Below are 22,345 nucleotides of genomic sequence, written 5' to 3' on the forward strand. Positions count from 1 at the left end.
TTTCCAACCTGGTCCCCCAAGGGAATTGAACCCACAACTTCTAGCAAGTGCATGATCTACCAGCTACATGAGGAACATACAAATTTGTTCAGAGTTGTTTTCGTGAAAAGCAACGTACATCATGAATTGACAGTACTCATTAATACAATCTCTAGACTCAGTGTAGTTTTCGGAACACTGGGATGGTTTTGCTGAATGATGCCCACATGTATCATGCCCACAAGCTTTGCTATAACATTTAAGCACGACAAAACATACTTTGAAATGTTTTGGGAGGAGGCTAGCTGTTGACCACAGAAAACATTTGACAATGGTTATCTAAATATCCAGACCTGAAACTCTTTGAAAATCTGTCATTGTAGAGACCAGTCCATTTGTGCAGACCAAAGGATCTGATAAGATTTAAAAAACTTGTCATGTCAATTTCTTTTTTTTGATTGATTGTGACTTTGCTCAATAACATTTTCAGTATGGCAATTTTAACAACATTTCGAGGATTGTAAGTTCACAACATGCAGCTGGCTGACTTTCAGTTGTATTTTGAGTCAATTATGGATGTTTTTCTTTTTACCAGTTTACCAGTGTATATATACTGCTCAGTAAAGAAGCTGAAAAATACATTTGGACCTATTGTTGGACATGAGATGTGTATGAGATCAGTGAGTCATTAGCTTGAAGGAATCTATAGATAATGTTTGGATCTGTACTTTGGTGAAAGGTCCAGGCAAATTGCTGTTTTGTGATCTTAATTAGAAGACTTTTGAGAATCTGTTATGCTCATTTTACTAATCTACAAACTTGATAATCCATTTCCTAAGGCCAGGAAGTACTTGCGTTGAGCCTATTGTCACATCAAACAATTACAAGGTAAAGGAGAAGTGGCACGTGGGGCAACACAGTGCCAAGATTTTGCCAGAAAGTCTCAAGATAACAGCCTAGAACCTTTCCTTGCCCACCTGTTGTGCTTTGGGTGACCTCTGACCAGTGTATACACACACACACACACACACACACACACACACACACACATGCAGGTACATACACAAAGAAAGACAAACAAATACACACAGGGAGCAAAATGACAAAGACTTACTGGCTACTTCCAGTGATGCGTTGCGACTGAGTGCCTCCCCAAGGTAGTTACGTGCCACACAGCTGTAGATGCCCTCATCCGGTTTGCTGCGTCTTCCGTGGACGATACGCAGAAAGAAGAGGGAGCCGCTTGGAAGAAGCATGCGGTGAGACCTAGGGTCATCCCGGTCCGTCTCCACCCGCTCCCCATCCTTATACCACTCCACAGCAGGGTTGGGCCGCCCCTCTGCCTTGCAGTTCAGGGTGGCGGGCTCCCCCTTTGACACAATCAGGTCAGAGGGGTCCTCCACAATCCGAGGTGGACTGTCCTCAAAACGTGCCCGGGACCCTGTGAGGTGAAAGAAGTTTACTATTAATGCAGCTGTTTTATATCGGTGCCACATCCAAAAGTGAACATCAAAATGGTGATGAGAAACAAAAAGCAGAAGAAAAGTTCTCTGACAGGCAAACTCATTTCCTTCTGGATGTAAGCGTGAATGCAGTAAGAGCGAGTAATAGATTTGGCAATAATACACTGCTCAAAAAATGTATGGAACACCTAAATAACACATCAGGTCTCAATGAAAAAAATATATTAAGGCCACAGTTAAAAAATTGTGATTTTGCATCCATCTGTCAATATTCAGATATAACATCCGTACTTTCATAAAATGTACAAATAATTAGAAAATACTTGATTTATATAATTTTATCCCAACTCCATCAACTAGACCTAGCAAAAATGTTGTTATTGTTAGCATATTTTATGTAACATTCAACCATTATTTCTAAAACTCTCCATGTTGAATCATATATCAATCAAAAGCTTGTTTTCCAGACCATATCGTTAGCTAGTCCATACATGTAAAAATCCTTTGTAGATCTTGTGTTTTGTGTTGACAGATGCATCATCCTTATTTCTGGAAAGAAATAAGCATTCTAATTGCATTAGCCTATCTTTATCAGTCATTTTCTCAAAATGACATATTTTCCATGTGCCAATCCATTTTTCTCAGTCTTCATTTGAGATACATTCACAATATTCCACACACAGGTTCTTAGGTCTAATAGCTAGACTTAAACATAGGCTTTTTTGAATATCTTGTGTAATTTAGATTGTGTCATTTTATCTGTAAATATAGGCAAAATATGCACCTGTCCTACATATGAATACTGTTTTTTTTGTTTTATTTATGAAATAACAATATTTTGATAAACTGTTCAGTAAAAGTCTGACCATTGGGTGTCTTCTCACAATAGAAAAACTACAAACATTCTAGTTTGAAGTAATGTGTTAAAAAACGTATTCTCGTGATATGCAAATTAGTGAATATTTAAGGACTTTTAGCCTCATTTGCATATTTGAATAGTTAAATAAATAAAACTTGTAATACAAAAATATATTGTATTTCTGAATACTTGCAACTGGTAAAGATTCAGTCTGATCAGAGTAAAGGGAAAAATTAAACCTATTATTGGTTAGATCAGCTCAACCAACATCAACCGACTCCAACTGGTCCAAATCCTGGCACCACATCATTCCAGTCCTAAAACAACTCCACTGGCTTCCTATCTCCCACCAGATCACCTACAAAATCCTGGTTCTTACTTACAAAGCCCTCCACCATCTGGCCCCCTCATACCTCACTGACCTCCTCTCCCCGTACCAACACTCACGGTCCCTCAGATCCTCCTCAGCTGGTCTCCTCTCCATCCATAAATCCCACCTCCGCAGTTTTGGGGACAGAGCCTTCTCCAGGGCAGCTCCCAGGCCCTGGAACTCCCTCCCCCAAGAGATCCGCACCTTTGAGTCCCTCACAATCTTCCAGTCCCACCTCAAGACCCATCTCTTCACCTCTGCCTATCCGTAGCCCCACGCCCCCCTCCCTTCTCACCTGTGTCTAATCTTGTCTTGTTTTGTTTGTTTTGTTTTGTTCTGTTTTTATCTACCTGCATTGTAAAGTGACTTTGAGTCCAAGAAAAGCGCTATAAAAATAAAATGTATTATTATTATTAGTGACTGGCCTTTAAGATCTAAATCTTTACAGTACATTTTGTAATTCATTGTGAACAAAATGACGTAAGAACAGTCAATAGAAACCAAAACCACCAACTGACTGAGGGTTGGATTCAAACTCACACCAAAAATCTAACTAAACAATTGATGAATTTCATCTCAGCAACTCATAATGTGACTCAGTAGTGTGTATGGCCTCCACGTGCCTGTATGCACTCCTGACAATGTCTGGGAATGCTCCTGATGACACCACAAATGGTGTCCTGGGTCCTCCCAGACCTGGATCAGGGCATCAGTGAGCTCCTGGACAGGCTGTGGCACTACTTGGCGGCGTCGGAAGCACCGATACATAACGTCCCAGAGGTTCTCAATTGGATTCAGGTCTGGAGAATGTGAGGGCCAGTCAATGGTATCAATTCCTTTGTCAGAAACATGCACACCAGTAGCCTGCTGGAGGTCATTTTGTAGGGCTCTGGCAGTGTTCCTCTTGTTCCTCCTCACACAAAGGTGCAGATACCGATCCTGTGGCTGGGTTGATGCCCTTCTACGGCCCTGTCCAGCTCTCCTCGTGTAACAGCCTTTCTCCTGCCATCTCCTCCTCCATGCTCTTGAGACTGTACTGGGAGACACACCAAACCTTCTTGCTAAGGCATGTATGGATGTGCCATCCTGGAGGAGCTAGACTACCTGTGCAACCTGAATGGGCTGCAGGTGCCACCTTAATGCTACCAGTAGTGACAAGGACACTAGCAAAATACAAAACTAGAGATGAATTAGTCAGGAAGGATAAGGAGAGAGCAATTGTCTGGGGACACCACCTGGTATACGACCTCTACCAAGTCATATCATGGGTGAATCAATGGACCAACTTCACCAATGAAACATACAATTTTTGCGAGATGCATTTTAATACAGATGATCATGACCCACGTTCACTTAGAAGAGGACTAAAGGCGAATGCAATTCCGAATGCTATACTTCCGATTGCTATGTTATAATACACAAAGTACATATTGCCTCCGGATATTCTGGGCAAGGGTTAGGGATTAACGTGTTCACCATTACACCCCTTTAGCTGCTGTCCCAAAAAAAAATTGCTTCCTGCTTGTACTCAAGAGTCAGAAATAATATATATGTATATTCCTTTCTCTCTCAAGCAAATAAAGTTGGACTGTCCATGGTGAATATCAAAAACGAAATAGGTAAATTGCTTTCAAGCTAGAGAATACTAACTTTACTTACTCTTCCCGAACAAATGTGTGGATTGATACAATTGTGAACAAATCCTGGTAAACAAAGGAAGAACCTGTTTATTTGAAATGAGAATAATAATGCGAATATTAAAACCTTATTTCAAGGAAAATAACATCGTCATGTTCTTTGAGGTAAACAACACCACTTGTCCTAGTTGGATGTGTTTTAGAGTAGTTTTCTGCTTGGAATGCAGCTTTGCAATAGGGGTATGTACGGTTTCCATTCATACATTTTTACAGTGCTAATAACGCTAAGACTGAGACAGCTGAATAATAGATTGTTTTAAAAAATGACTATGTGCCTAAAGGAAAAACTCGGGGTAAGGGGACTGTCACTGAAATATGATTTCTGGACAAACTATTCCTTTAATTGTTTTGAGCAGTGTAGAAGAATACATCTGCCACTCACAAACAACAAACATTGGTACCATGATGGTAAGGTTAACAAGGCTAATTGCTTTAGCTTTGATGATCTCATGTTAAGGTTCATCCTCCCAAGCGTGCATTTTGACTGATAAATCACATATTTTTACCTTCTGGGCCTTTGAAATTCTACTATTTAAAAAGACATTTTCAGTCAGCCCCTTGATGCGCGGAGGTCATTAAGTATTCTGTGTGTATTCTTCACATTGTATCATACCATCTTGCCTTTTAACCAACATTGCATGTCGAGTGAGATGGCACTTTACAGGAATGGTGTGCACATTAAAGCCTGCTGAGAAAGACAGGTCGAACTCAGATGGAGTCATTTCAAACAGGAGATTCAGACAACCTTCTAAGATGGTAATCACCAACCTCAATGTCAGTCAGGATTTCAGTATTGAAGACAGGAAGGCCAGAGAAAAATAAGAATGAGAGACAGATAGAGCCATAAAAGATTGAAGTGGAGAGAATTAGAGCGAGTGAACAAGAGCCAGCCAGAGTTCTCCCATATCCCTCCCTCTTGGGATCCATTACTGTTTCCCTCTAGAAGAGTACTTCTCCAAGCAAAGTGTCTGAGCTGACCTTTTAGAGCTAGAGAAGATGGCACTAACACTATAGTTATGGTCTGGCATATTAATAAAAAAGCAAAAGTTTCAACTGTAAAGTATATAAACACATCAACTGAAAAAAATGAATGTTAAGGTTTCCTTTGTTTAATTGGTATATCATTTTGTTTGAGATTTAAAAACACTCAAAATCTATTATTTTAATGGGAAATATTTGTAAGAAAAACACTGAACTGAAAGATTTTACTTGCATACGTATTAAACTCTTGCACATTGGGAGTTTAATACTTATGCAAGTAAAATCTGATCAAATTTTGTAGAGCCAAAACAAATTTTGCTGCAGAAAACACACATTTTGCTGCAAAAACCACATATGCATCAGCTTTTCACACATTGTCGGAGTGACTTTTGTCAATTCTTCTTGGCAGATTTGTTCCATGTTGTTTGGATTGGTTGGATGACGTTTGAGGAACACAATTTCCAAACAGTGCCACAAATTCTCAATGGAATCGAGATCAAGACTTTGACTGGGCTATTGTAGAACATTCAACTTTTTGTTCTTGAGCCACTCGCGTGTTGCTTTGGCCAAGTGGCGGCATTAAGGTCAGAGCCTTATTTGTGATGGCAAAAAAAGGATTACAGTGTAATATCTGTATGAATCCATCCTTTTTAGTGACGTTTCATGATGTCATCTGTACTTACACTACTGTTCTAAAGTTTGGGGTCACTTAGAAATGTCCTTGTTTTCCATGAAAACATACATGAAATTGGTACAAAAAGTATATTTCTGTTTATTTTCAGTTTCCTGGTTTAGCACTATCTGTAACTGTTGTGGATGTGAGGATATTGATGCATCATATCTTCCAAGGTCTGTGCATCAATCGAGGTGTCTTCCAAGGTGTGTGCAAATTTTGTGGTGTTGCTATTCAGATTTATTTCCTGTTCAAAAACAATTCTTGACGTCTTCAAAATCAGTGTCTAAGCATTATCTTGAATAACATGACATGACATTATTTGCCAAAAATGTTAGTACTGTAATAGAAAAGTAGAAAGGGAATAGTCCTGGGGTGTTGCATAAAAAAATACATACGACCGTCCAAGATTTGGGGTCACTTGAAATAGTAATTGTAGTCACTGACAAGGTTAGAAATAATGATTATTAATAGAAATAATAATTGGGTCCTTCATACTTTGCTTTCGTCAAAGTCTCACCAATTTGCAGCAATAACAGCCTGGCAGACCTTTGGCATTCTAGTCGTAAATATTTTGAGGTACTATATTAAGAAATGTCACCTCATGCTTCCTGAAGCACTTGCCACAAGTTGGATTGGCTTGATGGGCACTTACGTAACATATGGTCAAGCTGCTCCCACAACAGCTCAATAGGGTTGAGATCCAGTGACTGTGCTGGCCACTCCATTATTGACAGAATACCAGCTTTCTTCCCTAAATAATTATTGCATAGTTTGGAGCTGTTCTTTTGGTATTTGTCCAGCTGTAGGTAATTGGCTCCACAGGATATGGCATTGTGTTTTTTGTGTGACTAAAACTTAATAAAAGTATTTAAAAAGAAAAATATAGTAATTGCCTTCCTTCTTCAAGATCCCTTTTACCTTGTACAAATCTCCCACTTCACCACCAGCAAAGCACCCCTAGACCATCATATTGCTTTCACCATGCTTGACAGATCCTCCAGCATCTTTTCATTTGGTGTGGGTCTCAAGAAAGTTCTATGTGATCCGAACACCTCAAACTTAGAGTTGTCCTTCCATAACACCTTTTCCCCATTATTCCTCTGTCCAGTGTCTGTGTTCTTTTGTCCATTTTAATTGTATTTTTATTGGCAAGTCTGAGATATGGCTTTTTCTTGCAAAACAATTTATGCAATTGAAATAAATATAAATGTAATTTTGCTGACAAATGTAATTGTGGGCCTTCTAGGCAGAGTTGCACAGAAAAAGCCATATTTCAGACTGGCCAATAAAAAGCTTTGTAAGAAATCTTCAGTGTTTTGGCAATTTCTAGCATGGCATAGTATTCATTGCTCAGAACAAAGTTTTTTGTTTCTGGCCATTTCGAGCCTGTAATCAAACCCACAACTGCTGATGCTCTAGATACTCAACTAGTCTAAAGAAGGACAGTTTTATTGCTTCTTAAATCAATATAAATGTTTTCAGATGTGCTAACAATTGCAAAAGGGTTTTCTAATGATCAATTAGCCTTTTAAAATGAGAAATGTTTATTAGCAAAGATGAGCAAAGTCACAATGTGCCATTGGAACACAGGACTGATAGTTGCTGATAATGGGCCTCTGTATGTCTGTGAAAATATTCTATTATAAATCAGCCATTTCCAGCTACAATAGTCTTCAACAATATTAACAATGTCTATACTGTATTTATGTTACATTTTGTTATTTTAATGGACAAAAATATTAGATTTTCTTTAAAAAACAAGGACATTTCTAAGTGACCCCAAACTTTAGAAATGGTAGAATACCTATTTTATGTTTTTCATTCAAAACATGTTTTATTATAGTGTTATATCAAATAAACATTATAATTATGTCAACAATGTACATAAAATAAAATATACTAAAGATGAATTAAGTTAATCCATTGTTTTTCAGGAAGGAATAGATAAAAATCAACTTTGAGTGCAGGTGACATCAGGGAAATTCCTGTTAAGATATGAACTTTTTGGTTACTACCTGGTAAAACACACATTCAAACCCTGGCATGGTAAATACAGTTGTGTGAGTCAGAATCCCTAGTTTGCTAGTTATTGCTAGCTATCAAACTAGTCATACTTTTCTGTCAACTTGCCATATTGAAGTTTTTCTCTGTTCAGTACAATACAGTATATGCATTATTTTAGTTTTTCAACAGATATTCCATTGTTGATGTCTACGACATTGTTATGTTGAGGTCTATGACATTAAACCCATGCTTACCAGTATTATTCTTGCTCTGTATATTAACAGAGAGAAAGATAAGTAACTATGTTATCTTCATTTGAGCAATAATCGATTGGTAAAGGAACTGCAATATTAGAAGGACTGTAAAATGTCTGTTGATATTAAAATTCAGACACTATTTGGAACTGCCCCAACTACACAGCCAATCAGCAGGCGCCATGCTGGACTGAAACAGGTTCTCTTGCAGTATTTTCCATTATTTCGCTAGATCTATTCAATTTTAAACAAGATCCCAGACCCTACTCATGTGAAGCATGCCCAAAGCATGAAGCTGCCACCACCATACTTCACTGAAGTGATGGTATGTCTTAAGGCATGGGTAGCAATAGGTATGTTAGGCCACATATAATGCTTTTTGGTCAAAACTCTGCTATCTTAGTCTCAATTGAACACAAAAATCTTTACATCACAGCTGGATCACTCCCATTCCCTTTCTGGCAAACTCCAGATGTGATTTCATATAGTACTTTTAAATAATGGTTTCTACTTGCCCTACTCCCATACAATCCAGTGTTAATCAGAGCTTGTGATATGGTTGACTGTTGTACCAATTCTCAACTCCCAGCCACTGAACTCCATATCTCCTTCAAGTGACTGTCAGCCTCTTGGTGACTTCTCTCACAAGCCTCAACATTGTTTAATAAGTCACTTTTGAGAGATTTCCTTTTCTTGGCAGTGCCCGGGTGATGTGATGCAGTTCCTACTTATTATTAATCTTGTGCTCACTGAGATATCCAAACACTCCAATACTGTTGTACCGTGTTCCTATCCATGCATTTGTATTATGTAGTCTCTAACATCAGTAAAATGCTCTTAATTTTCCTCCCAAATCACATCCTAACCAAAGAGCCTGCATGACAGCAAGGTGAAGGGTTCTGGTTAGGTCATTGCATCCTTGTTCAGGCAATTTGTGTACACTGGGAGCTTCCACAGCACAGGGGTCGATTACATACGAAAGCCCAATTTTCATACACATTATTCTCAATATGAAACAAATGTCAACTATGAGCATTTTTAAATAATGAAAATGTACAATCTGTGATTATGTAATTTAATGGAATTAGTCAGAGGTATGAACACTATTGCAAGGCACTATATACACTCACCTAAAGGATTATTAGGAACATCATACTAATACTGTGTTTGACCCCCTTTTGCCTTCAGAACTGCCTTAATTCTACGTGGCACTGATTCAACAAGGTGCTGAAAGCATTCTTTAGAAATGTTGGCCCATATTGATAGGATAGCATCTTGCAGTTGATGGAGATTTGTGGGATGCACATCCAGGGCACGAAGCTCCCATTCCACCACATCCCAAAGATGCTCTATTGGGTTGAGATCTGGTGACTGTGGGGGCCATTTCACTTTGTGACATGGTGCATTATCCTGCTGGAAGTAGCCATCCGAGGATGGGTACATGGTGGTCATAAAGGGATGGACATGGTCAGAAACAATGCTTAGGTAGGCCGTGGCATTTAAACGATGCCCAATTGGCACTAAGGGGCCTAAAGTGTGCCAGGAAAACATACCCCACACCATTACACCACCACCACCAGCCTGCACAGTGGTAACAAGGCATGATGGATCCATGTTCTCATTATGTTTACGCCAAATTCTGACTCTACCATCTGAATGTCTCAACAGAAATCGAGACTCATCAGACCAGGCAACATTCTTCCAGTCTTCAACTGTCCAATTTTGGTGAGCTCGTGCAAATTGTAGCCTCTTTTTCCTATTTGTAGTGGAGATGAGTGGTACCCGGTGGGGTCTTCTGCTGTTGTAGCCCATCCGCCTCAAGGTTGTGCGTGTTGTGGCTTCACAAATGCTTTGCTGCATACCTCGGTTGTAACGAGTGGTTATTTCAGTCAAAGTTGCTCTTCTATCAGCTTGAATCAGTCGGCCCATTCTCCTCTGACCTCCTCTGCATCAACAAGGCATTTTCGCCCACAGGACTGCCGCATACTGGATGTTTTTCCCTTTTCACACCATTCTTTGTAAACCCTAGAAATGGTTGTGCGTGAAAATACCAGTAACTGAGCAGACTGTGAAATACTCAGACTGGCCCGTCTGGCACCAACAACCATGCCACGCTCAAAATGGCTTAAATCACCTTTCTTTCCCATTCTGACATTCAGTTTGGAGTTCAGGAGATTGTCTTGACCAGGACCACACCTCTAAATGCATTGAAGCAACTGGTTGATTAGATGATTGCATTAATGAGAAATTGAACAGGTGTTCCTAATAATCCTTTAGATGAGTGTATATTAAGTGGCCTAGCAGAGCAACAGTTAAGATTTTCTGAATCTGAAACAAATTGCCATTTCATTTTTTGTTGGGAGTTATTTTTGTTGGGAGCTATTGCAGTCAGTCAATCTCCAGTGATGTGAAATCCATCCATTACCAGAAATGTATGGTAGGGAGGAACACACGGCAACTTATTAACACACTATAGTATTTACATCAGTGGTGAGTGGATAAATCCAAGCTTTTAGCTGTAAGCAGATTAGCTTTTTCATGCATAGATTTGATCCATATTAGACACATTGACCGACATGACATGAACCTTAGTAAAACATCAAAACAGCCGCCCTACCGCAGTAGCTGTACTGGGTAAAATCCACAGGTCACACAGGAGGCCAATGAATACTAATGCAGGATGCAGATAAGTGCTTGTAATATCTGTTGGACTATCACACCTTCAAAGGCCATGCATATCTCACTCGCATGCTCTCGCAAGCTCTCTGAATTAAAACAGTTACTGCTTTCATAATGACCAAAAGCAAGGAAAGAGAATGTTTTTTATTACACATTTCATATTTAACTTTTAAACAAACCCTCTTGACAATCATCTCTCAGCGACCTTCATCATGGCACATTCCATCAGTCTTTCCCTTAGCATGGGGGGAGACACCTCACAGGTCCTCAACTAAATAATGCCCGCAAAACCCAAGTCTCAATGTCAACAGTGAAGAGGCGACTCCGGGATGGCTGGCCTTCTAGGCAGAGTTGCAAAGAAAAAGCCATATCTCAGACTGGCCAATGAAAAGAAAAGATTAATTATGCAATAATTAATAATAATAATAATTATGCAATAATTATTTAGGGAAGAAACAGTCAGCTGGTATTCTGTCTATAACGGAATGCCCAGCACACTCACTGGATCTCAACCCTATTGAGCTGTTGTGGGAGCAGCTTGTTCGTATGGTACGTAAGCGGTGACCATCAAGCAAATCCAACTTGTGGGAGGTGCTTCAGGAAGCTTAGGGTGAAATCTGTTCAGATTACCTCAACAAATTGACAACTAGAATGCCAAAGGTCTGCATGGCTATAATTGCTGCAAATTGAGAATTCCTGGACTAAACCAAGTTTGGACAATTATTTAAATAATTATTTCCTAACCATGTCAATGACTATACTGTATATCCTTTTTATTTTGCCATATTTCCTATTCCTCATTTAATGTATGGTTTCATGGAGAACAAGGACATTTCAAGTGACCAAAACGTTTTGAATGATAGTGTAAATTTTTTCTATACAACACCCCAGGACAATTCCCATTCTATACAGGCACTACCTTTTTATAACAGTAACAACCATTTATGAAAAATAATTTCAAGACATTATTCTATACAACACCCCAGGACAATTCCCATTCTATACAGGCACTACCTTTTTATAACAGTAACAACCATTTATGAAAAATAATGTCAAGACATTATCAAACAATATCTTAACACAGATTCTGAAGACTGTTGTTTGTACAGGAAAAAAATCTGAATAGCAACACCACAAAAAGTGAATAAGGCACACACCTATGAAGGTATGATACATCAATATCATCACATCCACAACAGTTACAGATGGTGATAAACCAGGAAACTGACAATTAACAGAAAGGAACTTATTATAAGAGAAAAATGTGATGAAACAATTGTTGTTTCATGTTTCAAAATAACTCCATTTAAGGCGCATGTTTAACTTTTCTTTCCTCAAAAACATGGACGTTACAGTATATTACATGTCAGTCACCCACTAAATTTACAAGACTGTGGCTTCTGTATTGCATCATTAACATTTTCATAATTAATACTAATGGATTACTTTTAATGGATATTACACAGTCCGTACATACTTTGTAAACACCATGACATTTTATTGAATGAAATAGGACTAGGCCACCTACTCTGAGGTTGTAAACATTCATGCAATTCCACAACTTTTTTTAAGTAATGCCTGAACGCCAAAATATTTTACATTAAGGTTGATTCCAAAAAGTTTCATTTTGAAATAACAAATGTTATTTGGACATGCTTAGCTGGCTTTTCCTGCAGAACGGGCCAAATTGTGTTCATCCACGTGGTTAAGTAAGGTTGATGTCTCATTGTAATAGAACATGCTGAAAGAATCTACACCCACGTGCCAATCAGACTATTCCTCCACACATAAGCTTTCAGTGCTATCAAATGCCTGAGCAGGAGCCCAGGTTGTCAATAAGACTGAATTGCAGGGAACCTTGAAATGTTCCAGAGGGAGGGGCCCATTGCATGAGAGGCTGTTGGCCTCAAACAAGGTGATCACTCCCCTCAAGCCTCTCAAGGATATCTCCATGCAGCAGTGAAGTATCTGACTGGAACACTGGTCACTAAATGTTACGGTACCTTAGAGTAGGAAAAGAGATTAAACGTAAACATATAGCTATAACTTTGTTATGGTCTAAAATTAGATAGATGTGCAATAGAAGAAACAAAGTTGGCCTTCTATCCCCTAGTTAGACTAATACCAAACTAACCTTTATGTAATAAAACAATTACAATTACATTTACATCTACCATTGACATTCTGTGGAATGGAATCCAAAGAGATAATCATATTTTAGATAATGTAGAACTCATTATGTAAGCCAAGAAGGATGGGCTAAATAACCTTGTAACAAGGCAGATGTATGAACATAGTAAAAGCTATTCAACAAAGAAAACCTCCTTAACCAAGTAAGCAAGCACACTTGTCGGAGACTGAGTCAAAGAAGCCAATAACTCCATCTGATAGACAAGCTATTGAATTGGACCTAATTGCAAATTCAGACACCCACCCACATATTTGCTCATGGCTTCTCACTGTATATCTGTCTGCCTTATTAAACAAGGAGGGTTAGCAGGCGAACAGCTAACAGGAAGATCAAGCCCATCTTGATCAAGGCTAAATTTGGCCTATGGCTGCTAGCTATGACGTTACGTAATTGAGTTTCTTTCATTAATTAATATTTACAAATATTAAGCATGCGTCAGTCTCTTATCTCCCCAGGGGCATAAGTGTACTCCTGTCATGCTAATATGGTGTGAAAAAATGAAACCAGAGGAAAAATTCCTGTTGTGTTTCACTTCAAGAGTATCCCTTTACATCTTTGCTGGGAACAAAGAAAATATGTTGCACATCTGACTCCGTTTGGTATCTTTTTAGCAGGAGACAAGAAGACACAGGCAACAGAACATTTGTAGAATATTGACAATAGCAAGATACAGACACAGGGATAGACAGACACAGGGATACACAGACACAGGGATACACAGACACAGGGACACACAGACACAGGGACACACAGACACAGGGACACACAGACACAGGGACAAACAGACACAGGGACAAACAGACACAGGGACAAACAGATACAGGGATACACAGATACAGGGATACACAGATACAGGGATAAACAGACACAGGGATACACAGACACAGGGATACACAGACACAGGGATACACAGACACAACATTCTAGGGGCTGCCTACCATGGGGTCTGGTTGACATTCCACAGAAAATAATTTTACAGACATAGGGAGAAAAGTTTGGCTACTCTTAACCTATTGTAAAACGGTCTTTAGCTCCTAGTCTTACATCTTTAGACTTCCATTGCATCTCGGCTGTGAGTTATTAATGTTTCCATCTCAAATATTCCACATCTGAGACCAAGCCTTTGCCTAGCAGCTTCCCTTACAGTCCATGTCTCATCCCAGTGATGTCATAAGCATGTCCGAGAAGCAGGACACAGAAGATGACTCAAGACAGGCTGCGTATTGTAGGCTATGGACAGACACTGTTGTGGTTTCATCATCCAGACCAGAAACCAATTAATTAAAGCATCAGTAATATGAATTTATTTTGCATGTTAAAGCTACAGTAGGTAAAACAATAGCTCAACTCAAACTACTCAAGCCTCAACTCAGCAGGATAAAGCATGTTTTGTAAAGGACATCCGGTTTCCTTTTATATAGAAGTTAATGAAAGAAACCAAATATCCACTGAATACCCACTAGAAATCTTAACCCCTTGTTAATTGAATACATCTCTGCTGGTTCATTTCACTGACACTTTCTCAATCAGCTTACAAAAGCTGTAAAACTAGAGTTTTAAAGATATTCAATAGTGATTAAGGTGACATAATGATTCCCTACACCATGCTTGTTATCTCACTTGAAAAGAAACTGAATGAACTGTGTAGAATTTAGCAACCAGGAAATTGATGGATGTTGCCCCCATTGCAACCTGGAGTCAGGGTAGCCATTACATAGGATAAATACATCTGTGACACAATGTGTGGTCTAATATTGTAACAGGGAAAGGCACAAGGAAAACACACAGTGCTCAGGGCCTTGGAGGGTGTTTTATTACCAGAAATGAGAGAAGCAGGGGAAAGAAAAAGTAGAAAGCTAAAGTCTAAACTAAAGCCCTAAAACGTGGATGAAGTGGTGTCATCTGGTCAGCTTCGGACTTACAGGTACTGGCAGGCAAAGGTCTGGCCGACTTTGTACCCCTCGTCTCTTAACTGACTCCTTCCCTTTTTGGAACTCACATCGCTTAGGCAGTAAGGGCAGCTCGCTGAGGCGTCGTTCCCTTCTCGCTTGTTCTGCTTTACCTTCTGCTTGGAGACCCCTTAATCTTCCCCTAAAGCAGGCATGACTGGGAGCAGGTGCGCCTTGTTTAGGGAAGCTGCTGATCTACGTTCAAGCCAGGGTCGTTGTCACGTGGTGTTGGACAGACGTGGAGGCCGCAGAGGGAGTGCTGGTCCAACAACATTACGTTGCACGCCATTACATTAGAATGAGTGAAACATGATGTGTTAAGCAAAAGCAGCAATAGGATTCCTACTGATAATGGCTGTGGTGGGTTTGGCGTCTGCAAGCTCAATCGTGGGTTTGGGCCAGAGAATGCTCTCTCTTCTAAACGCATAGGTACCAGAAAGTATATTCTGATTGAGCAAGCTGTGTAATAATGGGTTGGCAAAATGTCTTGTTCTTAGACACTCCCAAACCCCAGAGTTGTGTTAAGGGCTAAAAACACAAATTGGACATCAAGAAATTAGAAAGGGTGAAAAACTGTAAAATTGGGATGAAAATTAAATAATTACAGCGAGTGAAGTGATTTAATTCAAACCTGAATCCAAGTGATCAGCCCAAGCATATGAAGCACTACACTGAGGCAAGATAAGTGCAGAGACTGCATCTAAGACTGTGACAATAAGCACTGGCACTTCTGACTGGCTCAAGCCTAGAGACATGCAATTCTCTCTTTTCCTGCCTTCAATCGAATGCAAATTGCAGGGAAACACTTTTTCACGCCATCGACCAGAGGCCTTGTAGAACAAATAAAAATTTCACAACGTTCAAAAATAACTTGGAAATGTATTGGCCTATTGACAAACTCAGAGTCAGCATAGCAACCTCAGACTGCAGGCCAGCAGTGCCTCTTAAGTTAAGAAGGCCCTTAGATGGGAGCGCAGATGGTGCTGGTGAAAGCCTGCGAGTTCGAGTGTGTCCCTTTGGTCGAAAAATCTGATTTCAATTCCTCAAGGAAGTAAAATGGACCTTGATCTGTGTAGTGTTCCCTCTTTCAGTTGGGACATTAAACGGATGTCCCGATTGTGATCACCAGATATACACCATTGCACTTATCATAAGAGTAGGGGTGATAACCCTAGTGCCCTGGCTACATCTCCAATCTGGCCCTCATGTCATTACAACCACCTAATCATTCCCACTATTCTGCTCTCCTCCTCTAAATGTATTGAATTGATACAAGTCGCTTTGCATTGTGTATCAGCTAAAATGTCCATGCATTAACAGCCCTGTAAATGGTAACAGTGCTGTTCCAGAGACAGATATTGAAAGCAGAGTGCAAAGACAATGAGTCAACACTTTCATAAATAAATCTACCTATAGTAGTGAGTTGTGATCAGACATTCGACGCCTTTCCAAACCAAGCCTGCTCAGGGGATGACGGAGCCCAGGCCAGGTCCAATGTCACAGAAACTAAACGGTTCTAAATCGGTTCTAAGTCGTATTGTGAGGTTTATTTGCCTGATTTCATTGAGTGTTTCAAACAGTCATTATCAATTTCTATTACACCCAGTGCTTGCTCACTTTGCTACATATCATACCTTTCTTATTATTAATATTATTATTCCTTGAAAGTATCAATACTCATTCATGATTTCAAATATAATATAAATTTTATTTTATATACAGAAAATAACAAAAAAGGCATCTTACATTAATAAACAATGAATACTGCATTTTTTGGGTATTACTAAGCAATTATTTCTTAAAATCGTAGGTGAACAAACGCTAACACAAGAACCATTTATCTCGAGGCCGGTGCCCCTGGGATCCTTGTTTCTTGCTGTGTGCAAGTGTCACATGAAAAAGAGCATGGAAACTTTGAAGTGAACATTTCTGTGACTGAATAACAGCACCTTCAACACCACAGAGATATTGCTGGCAATTCTGGTTGCTCTAACTGCATGCACTCCTTGCAGCTAACGGAGAGAACGCCAATATGTATTATTATTTATTGTAGTATATATTAAAAAAAACAGCCCGACCCAACTCTCAGAATTGAAGGCCTGTCGGGCCGTGTGGGGCTTTGGACTGAGAATGACAACTCTACACTTAAGTACACCTGTGTTTGTTACATTTGCTCAATCCAAAAACATGACAATGGCCTCTGTTGGAACAAAGTAGTCCAGATTTCTTTGGTTTTTAACATCTATGATCCTGTCTCATCCAGTCATTCATTACAAATCTTGTACATCCTGTGTAAAAATGTTACCATAGGATTGCCAGTCTCTCACAGGATCATATGAAATCAAGAGTTCCTCCAATTGCCTATGATAAGGATGCTCAATGTGACAGAGGCAGCGGCATTGATATCCTATGAGACATGTTTGAGTACCTGTCGGCGTCAAAACAGTCCTTAAGATATCTGGAAACATAAAACACAGGATGTGTGAAGCATATCACTCAGGGCACTTCACACCATATGGCATCAGTGTGGCAGGATCCCACAGCAATCCAAAATTGAAGTGATGGTGGGGGGTCTGAGGGATATATTGTAAACTACACAAAAAAGCACACACACACCCACACACAAACAGATAGTGCATACTCTACAAACTAAAATCACATTGCCTTTTTTACAGAATACGTTTTCAATTAAGAAAGGCACGTTTTCTATTAAATAATAGGCCATTTCTGAAATAGGAGCTAGGTGTAGAGGAAAGGACTTTTATTATAGGTTCTCCCCTCTGAGCCAAGTAAATCTTTCAATAGACATTCCCATTAGCCTCCACTGCCAGGACCGGCCTGCAGCACTGGTCAACTGAACAGCCGTGTAGGGCCCCAGGTCACTATGGAGCAACCTACCCCAGGCAGAAGGCCAGGACTAGGGATAGAGAGTTTTCTCACATTCCCCACCCCTACCTCCGCGACATATCTTTACCATTGTCCATCCTTGTCATAGCAGAAGCATTGGTGTAGCTAACTTGTGCCTCATAATTCTGAACTGATGAAAAAAAAATAATTATAAACATTCCCACAATTTTCTCAAGCTGATCCTGCTGCAATGTCAATTTTGCCATAGAACAAGCAAGATTTTTTTTTACTTACATTTTTTATTATGATATTCTGTTTAGGTATACTATCTCATAATCAACGCTGGAAAAAAGTTATTGTACACAATATCCAGAACTGCCACCACACTGCACAGAAATGGTCAAACTATCATACTTAAGTAGAAGAATACACAAGGTGCATTTTCTAAATATAGTTATGCAGTGCATCAGCAGATTTTCATTCAATGTCAGCTAACAAGTTTCCAGTCAGTCATGTGCCAAGGGCACAATGTGAAAATATGCTTTAAAACTGCCTCATTTTGGCCTCCCAGGTTCTCAAAGCTAACTGAGGCTGTCAGGTGAGTGAGGGTGCTCTCACACACGTTGATCAATGTGACTTCCTGACTTCCTGGTTGAAAGAGCAAAGTGGAAAGCAAAATAGCTTGGCACAGATGCCATGAGGAAAGTATCCAATTGGAGTTGTTGAGATAAGACAGGACTGTAGACACAATTGGATATGACAAAATTTGGAGAATTTCAGGAAATGCGATTTAGCACAAGTTGTCACTAAGGAAAAGTAGTGACGTTCTCTCGTCAAACAGCAACCTAGACAGCAATTGTCTTAAACGTGCAGGCTTAACCTACACTCAACTAAAATTATGTTGAAAATCGGACTGGGGATGAAACCTTTCCCCAGATTATTATATCACCTTTTCCACTTACCACCTGTCATCCTTGATATTTTCAGAAATGTAGATATTTATATGTTTGTTCCTTATTCCTTTTTGGCACATTCACCTTGATGTAAGCTTTTCCTCCCTCAATGGTTCTTATTCATTGGACAAACCATTTATTCCCAATCAGATTCCTGTGGATATTCAGTTACCTTCTTGGGTTATCCAGAGCTGTTTAGTAGTAAAGAAGCTACAGAGCTGTTCTGAATGAGTAGTACATTTTTATAAACCCAAGTATAGCCTCCACCTGGCTGCAAACGCATAGCCTCCGGAAGCGGAGACAGCTGCTTTAAACACTGAGCTACGCAGCAGCCTGCCTTGGCCAGCACATCTTCTATATTCCACTATGCAAGCTCACGTGTCAACATCATTTTGAAAATGCTGGTTCTCAACAGCAAGACACATCATTTAACAAAGTCTGCTCAAAATATGCCTAGCAGGGCCAGAGGAACTGCCTCTGACACATGTGAACAAACAAACGCACGGTGGGGAGATTTTTTTAAAATATATAGTAGCAATAGTAAACCAGATTTTGTGAACCTGTTGTTCACAGGATGCAAACTAACTTTAATTCTTCATTCAGACCTTTAGGATTTTCTGTTTTCAAAGCATGGATATAAAATGCCTCTCTTTGTAACAATTTTTTCCTCAATCCCTTCCTATTTTGATTGGCTGTACAACCTCTGAACTTTGAAATCCTTATTGATACACATCATGTCCAGCTACATTAAAGAGTTTAGCCCTACCAGGGACATTTCATACAAAAATATCTTCCTTTTAAGCATAGGCCACCACAACTCCACTTGCTCAACCTAAGCAGTTGTAGTTGCTTTGTCCGTCTATATTATAGGGCATCCATTATGCTCACAGTTTTGAGCAACAATTTTAATTGAATACAGACAGAAAGTTCACCCATAACAAAACATTCGACAGTGATTTGAATCAGGACATGAGGTTAATTCCATTTAGCCACTGTTTTTGAAAGATTTAAGTAAATCATCCCAATTCTATTAGTAGAAGCGGGTGATCATTTTGTGGCAGCAAGTCACAAATTTGGATTTATGTTACAATATGTATATGCAAAGTCTTAAAAAGGAGCAAGCTTTTTTAAAGTTATTTTTCTAACCAATTTGCCTGATAATTTGTCACTTCTCGAATCAGAATAAGGCACAAAGCACTAAAACTCAGTGCTGTCCACTTTCCTCCTGTAGCATATTTATTGATTTATTTACAAAGTGTGATAACACATCACTCTGTACAGAACCATGCAAAAGATATAAGAAATGTAACAGTGTACACCTGAACATTCAAGATGTGTTATGCTGTACTGCATTGAAACAACACTACAGTCAACACTAGTAACTGTAGGCTACTAACAGCACCTGCATACACTTGAGACCTTAGCCTACTGAGCCCCATGTTCTTCTGGCCAGAGTATACAAATTATCATATTTGATTTAAAACTTGGAATTTTCTATTCCAAATGATTAACTAAAACTAATAAACATTCATTTTTAAATAGGTTTACAGTTGCATATGACTAGAGTACAAAACGCAGACCTGCATAAACAACCTTAGCCCTGTGTGCTTCACTGCCCAATCATGTTGCTTCCTCTGTGTCAGTGTTAGTCTGTCTTTACAGTATAATTAATATAATCAAGAACAAATGTGCTGCATGTTGACAGGGATTTCATCCTACCCATGGCCAGATCTCATTTGTTTGTGAAAAACAGTGGTCTCACCAAAGCCCACATTTAAACTTTCATCAGTTACAGTAAAGGTCTGGGGTTTTACCTGGTTTGGAACCATATTAGGAAAAATGATTGACCCCAGATTCTCTTTCCACCATAAAGAGAGTGGTGCAAGTTCTGCACCAGACCCCTTTAATAGAGTTTTGCCAACTTTTATATTTTCAAATGCCTAATAATGGACATTCTGGTAATGTATAGAGGGAGCGAGCATTGCTGCACATAATGTTAAAGTGTTGTATAAATCAACCATAATACAGAAGCCCAATTGGCTACTCTCCCCCTCTAATCAGAAACGATCCATTCACTTCGAATGTCTTAAAAGTGCTTGATTTGTTAGCGACTAAATTGCAAATCAGTGCAGTACGTATTTACACGTGGTTACTGAAAATGCAACTTACAAATTAAAACAATATCTCGGATACCAAAATGTTTTGCCACATATACGCCTAAGCTCTGCACATTTTGTCTGTACACCGACTATCGTCATTTCTACCGTGTGCACCTTAGCCTACTTCCAAAATAGGACTAAAAACCATCAATGATCTTTCGGGATACTGTCAACTACAGTACAGCTGCAGGATTATCCAACCAGACAGTAATTTTGGCTTTCTTGGAGGTGCCGAATATGTACAAAAATAAATATATATATTTTATATATTTAAGTAGCCTACGGCAATATTTAATGAGAGTTGGTCTGCGAGACTACAAATTTTTGAGAGTATAGCTATCGGACACATTTTGACATGTTACTGTTTGTAAAGCTGGCTAATAGGAATTGTAAAAATACTGAATAACCCATAACAAAAAGAATCTACCCATACCATCCAAACACTTTCCATATTACCTGTTACAAAGGAGATCGCTAAAGTTAAGAAGATGGAGGAGAGAGGTTCATTGTGTAGTTTGTCTTACCTGACGACGTACAGATGATTACCGTCAATAGCAAGACATAGCTAATTTGTGTCTCCATATTCTTCTGGTTTGTCATTGTAGCATACTGTGTCGGTAGCCTATACGTCGAAACTCTTTTTAAATCCTCCGTCACATTCAGCAGACTAAATGTATAGGAGATAAATAATTACTGTACAAATATACGAGCTCAGCTGGATCTCTTCAAGCGGTTAAAATCGCCCTGCACAACTTTGACAACTCGGACCCCATGACAATTTTGGCAGAAGAATTACATCACAGCATCCACACCCACGCGCATTTCGTTCAAAAACCTCATCCTGAAATCATTGTTATGAAACTTCCGCAGCAAATAGTTCATTCATAAAACAAAATATCGACAAGTAAATACATATATTTGACACTACGATAAACTATAAATCAAAATGCTTCGTCTGAGAAGTTGCGCTTCAGCTCACATCTTTCTGCATTAAACCCGTCCCTAGAATAAGAGACCACACCAGTTAACGAAATCGCACTGCTGCACATGACTGTCAACCGCGTACAACCCTGCACTCGCAACCCGTGTGAAGCAAGCTACATTTAGTCATATCCCGGCTAGTGAAAATTGATTTTTGTCTTCAAAATACAAGTCCCCCACTGAAAGTGATCCAAACAGATACAGATAGGCCTAGTTGAATCGTGCAATATTTTTTAATAGATAATGCTGAACAAGGTTGAAATAGTATTACGTAAATTATCATATTGTGTGATACAATTGCAC

The 22,345-nt window shown here is 39.3% G+C and overlaps 1 protein-coding gene across 4 annotated transcripts in view; it reads right to left on the minus strand.

The window, feature by feature from the left end:
• zgc:77784 (Ig1_Robo domain-containing protein) overlaps window positions 1-22,111 on the minus strand; it is a 56,648-nt gene extending 34,537 nt beyond the window's left edge. For all 4 annotated transcript variants that reach the window (XR_004576244.1, XM_020051836.2, XM_010892239.3 and 1 more), the window contains exons 1-2: window positions 21,586-22,111; window positions 1,094-1,420 (exon numbers count right to left, since the gene is read on the minus strand). Coding sequence is in view for 3 of the 4 variants with exons in the window: in XM_020051836.2 (XP_019907395.2) it covers window positions 1,094-1,420; window positions 21,586-21,661 (403 nt within the window). In the remaining variant the exon portion in view is untranslated. The remainder of the gene's footprint in view (window positions 1-1,093; window positions 1,421-21,585) is intronic.
• Between the last annotated feature and the right edge of the window lie 234 nt (window positions 22,112-22,345).

The sequence above is a fragment of the Esox lucius genome, chromosome 1 (genome assembly GCF_011004845.1).
Source record: "Esox lucius isolate fEsoLuc1 chromosome 1, fEsoLuc1.pri, whole genome shotgun sequence".
Lineage (NCBI taxonomy): Eukaryota > Metazoa > Chordata > Actinopteri > Esociformes > Esocidae > Esox > Esox lucius.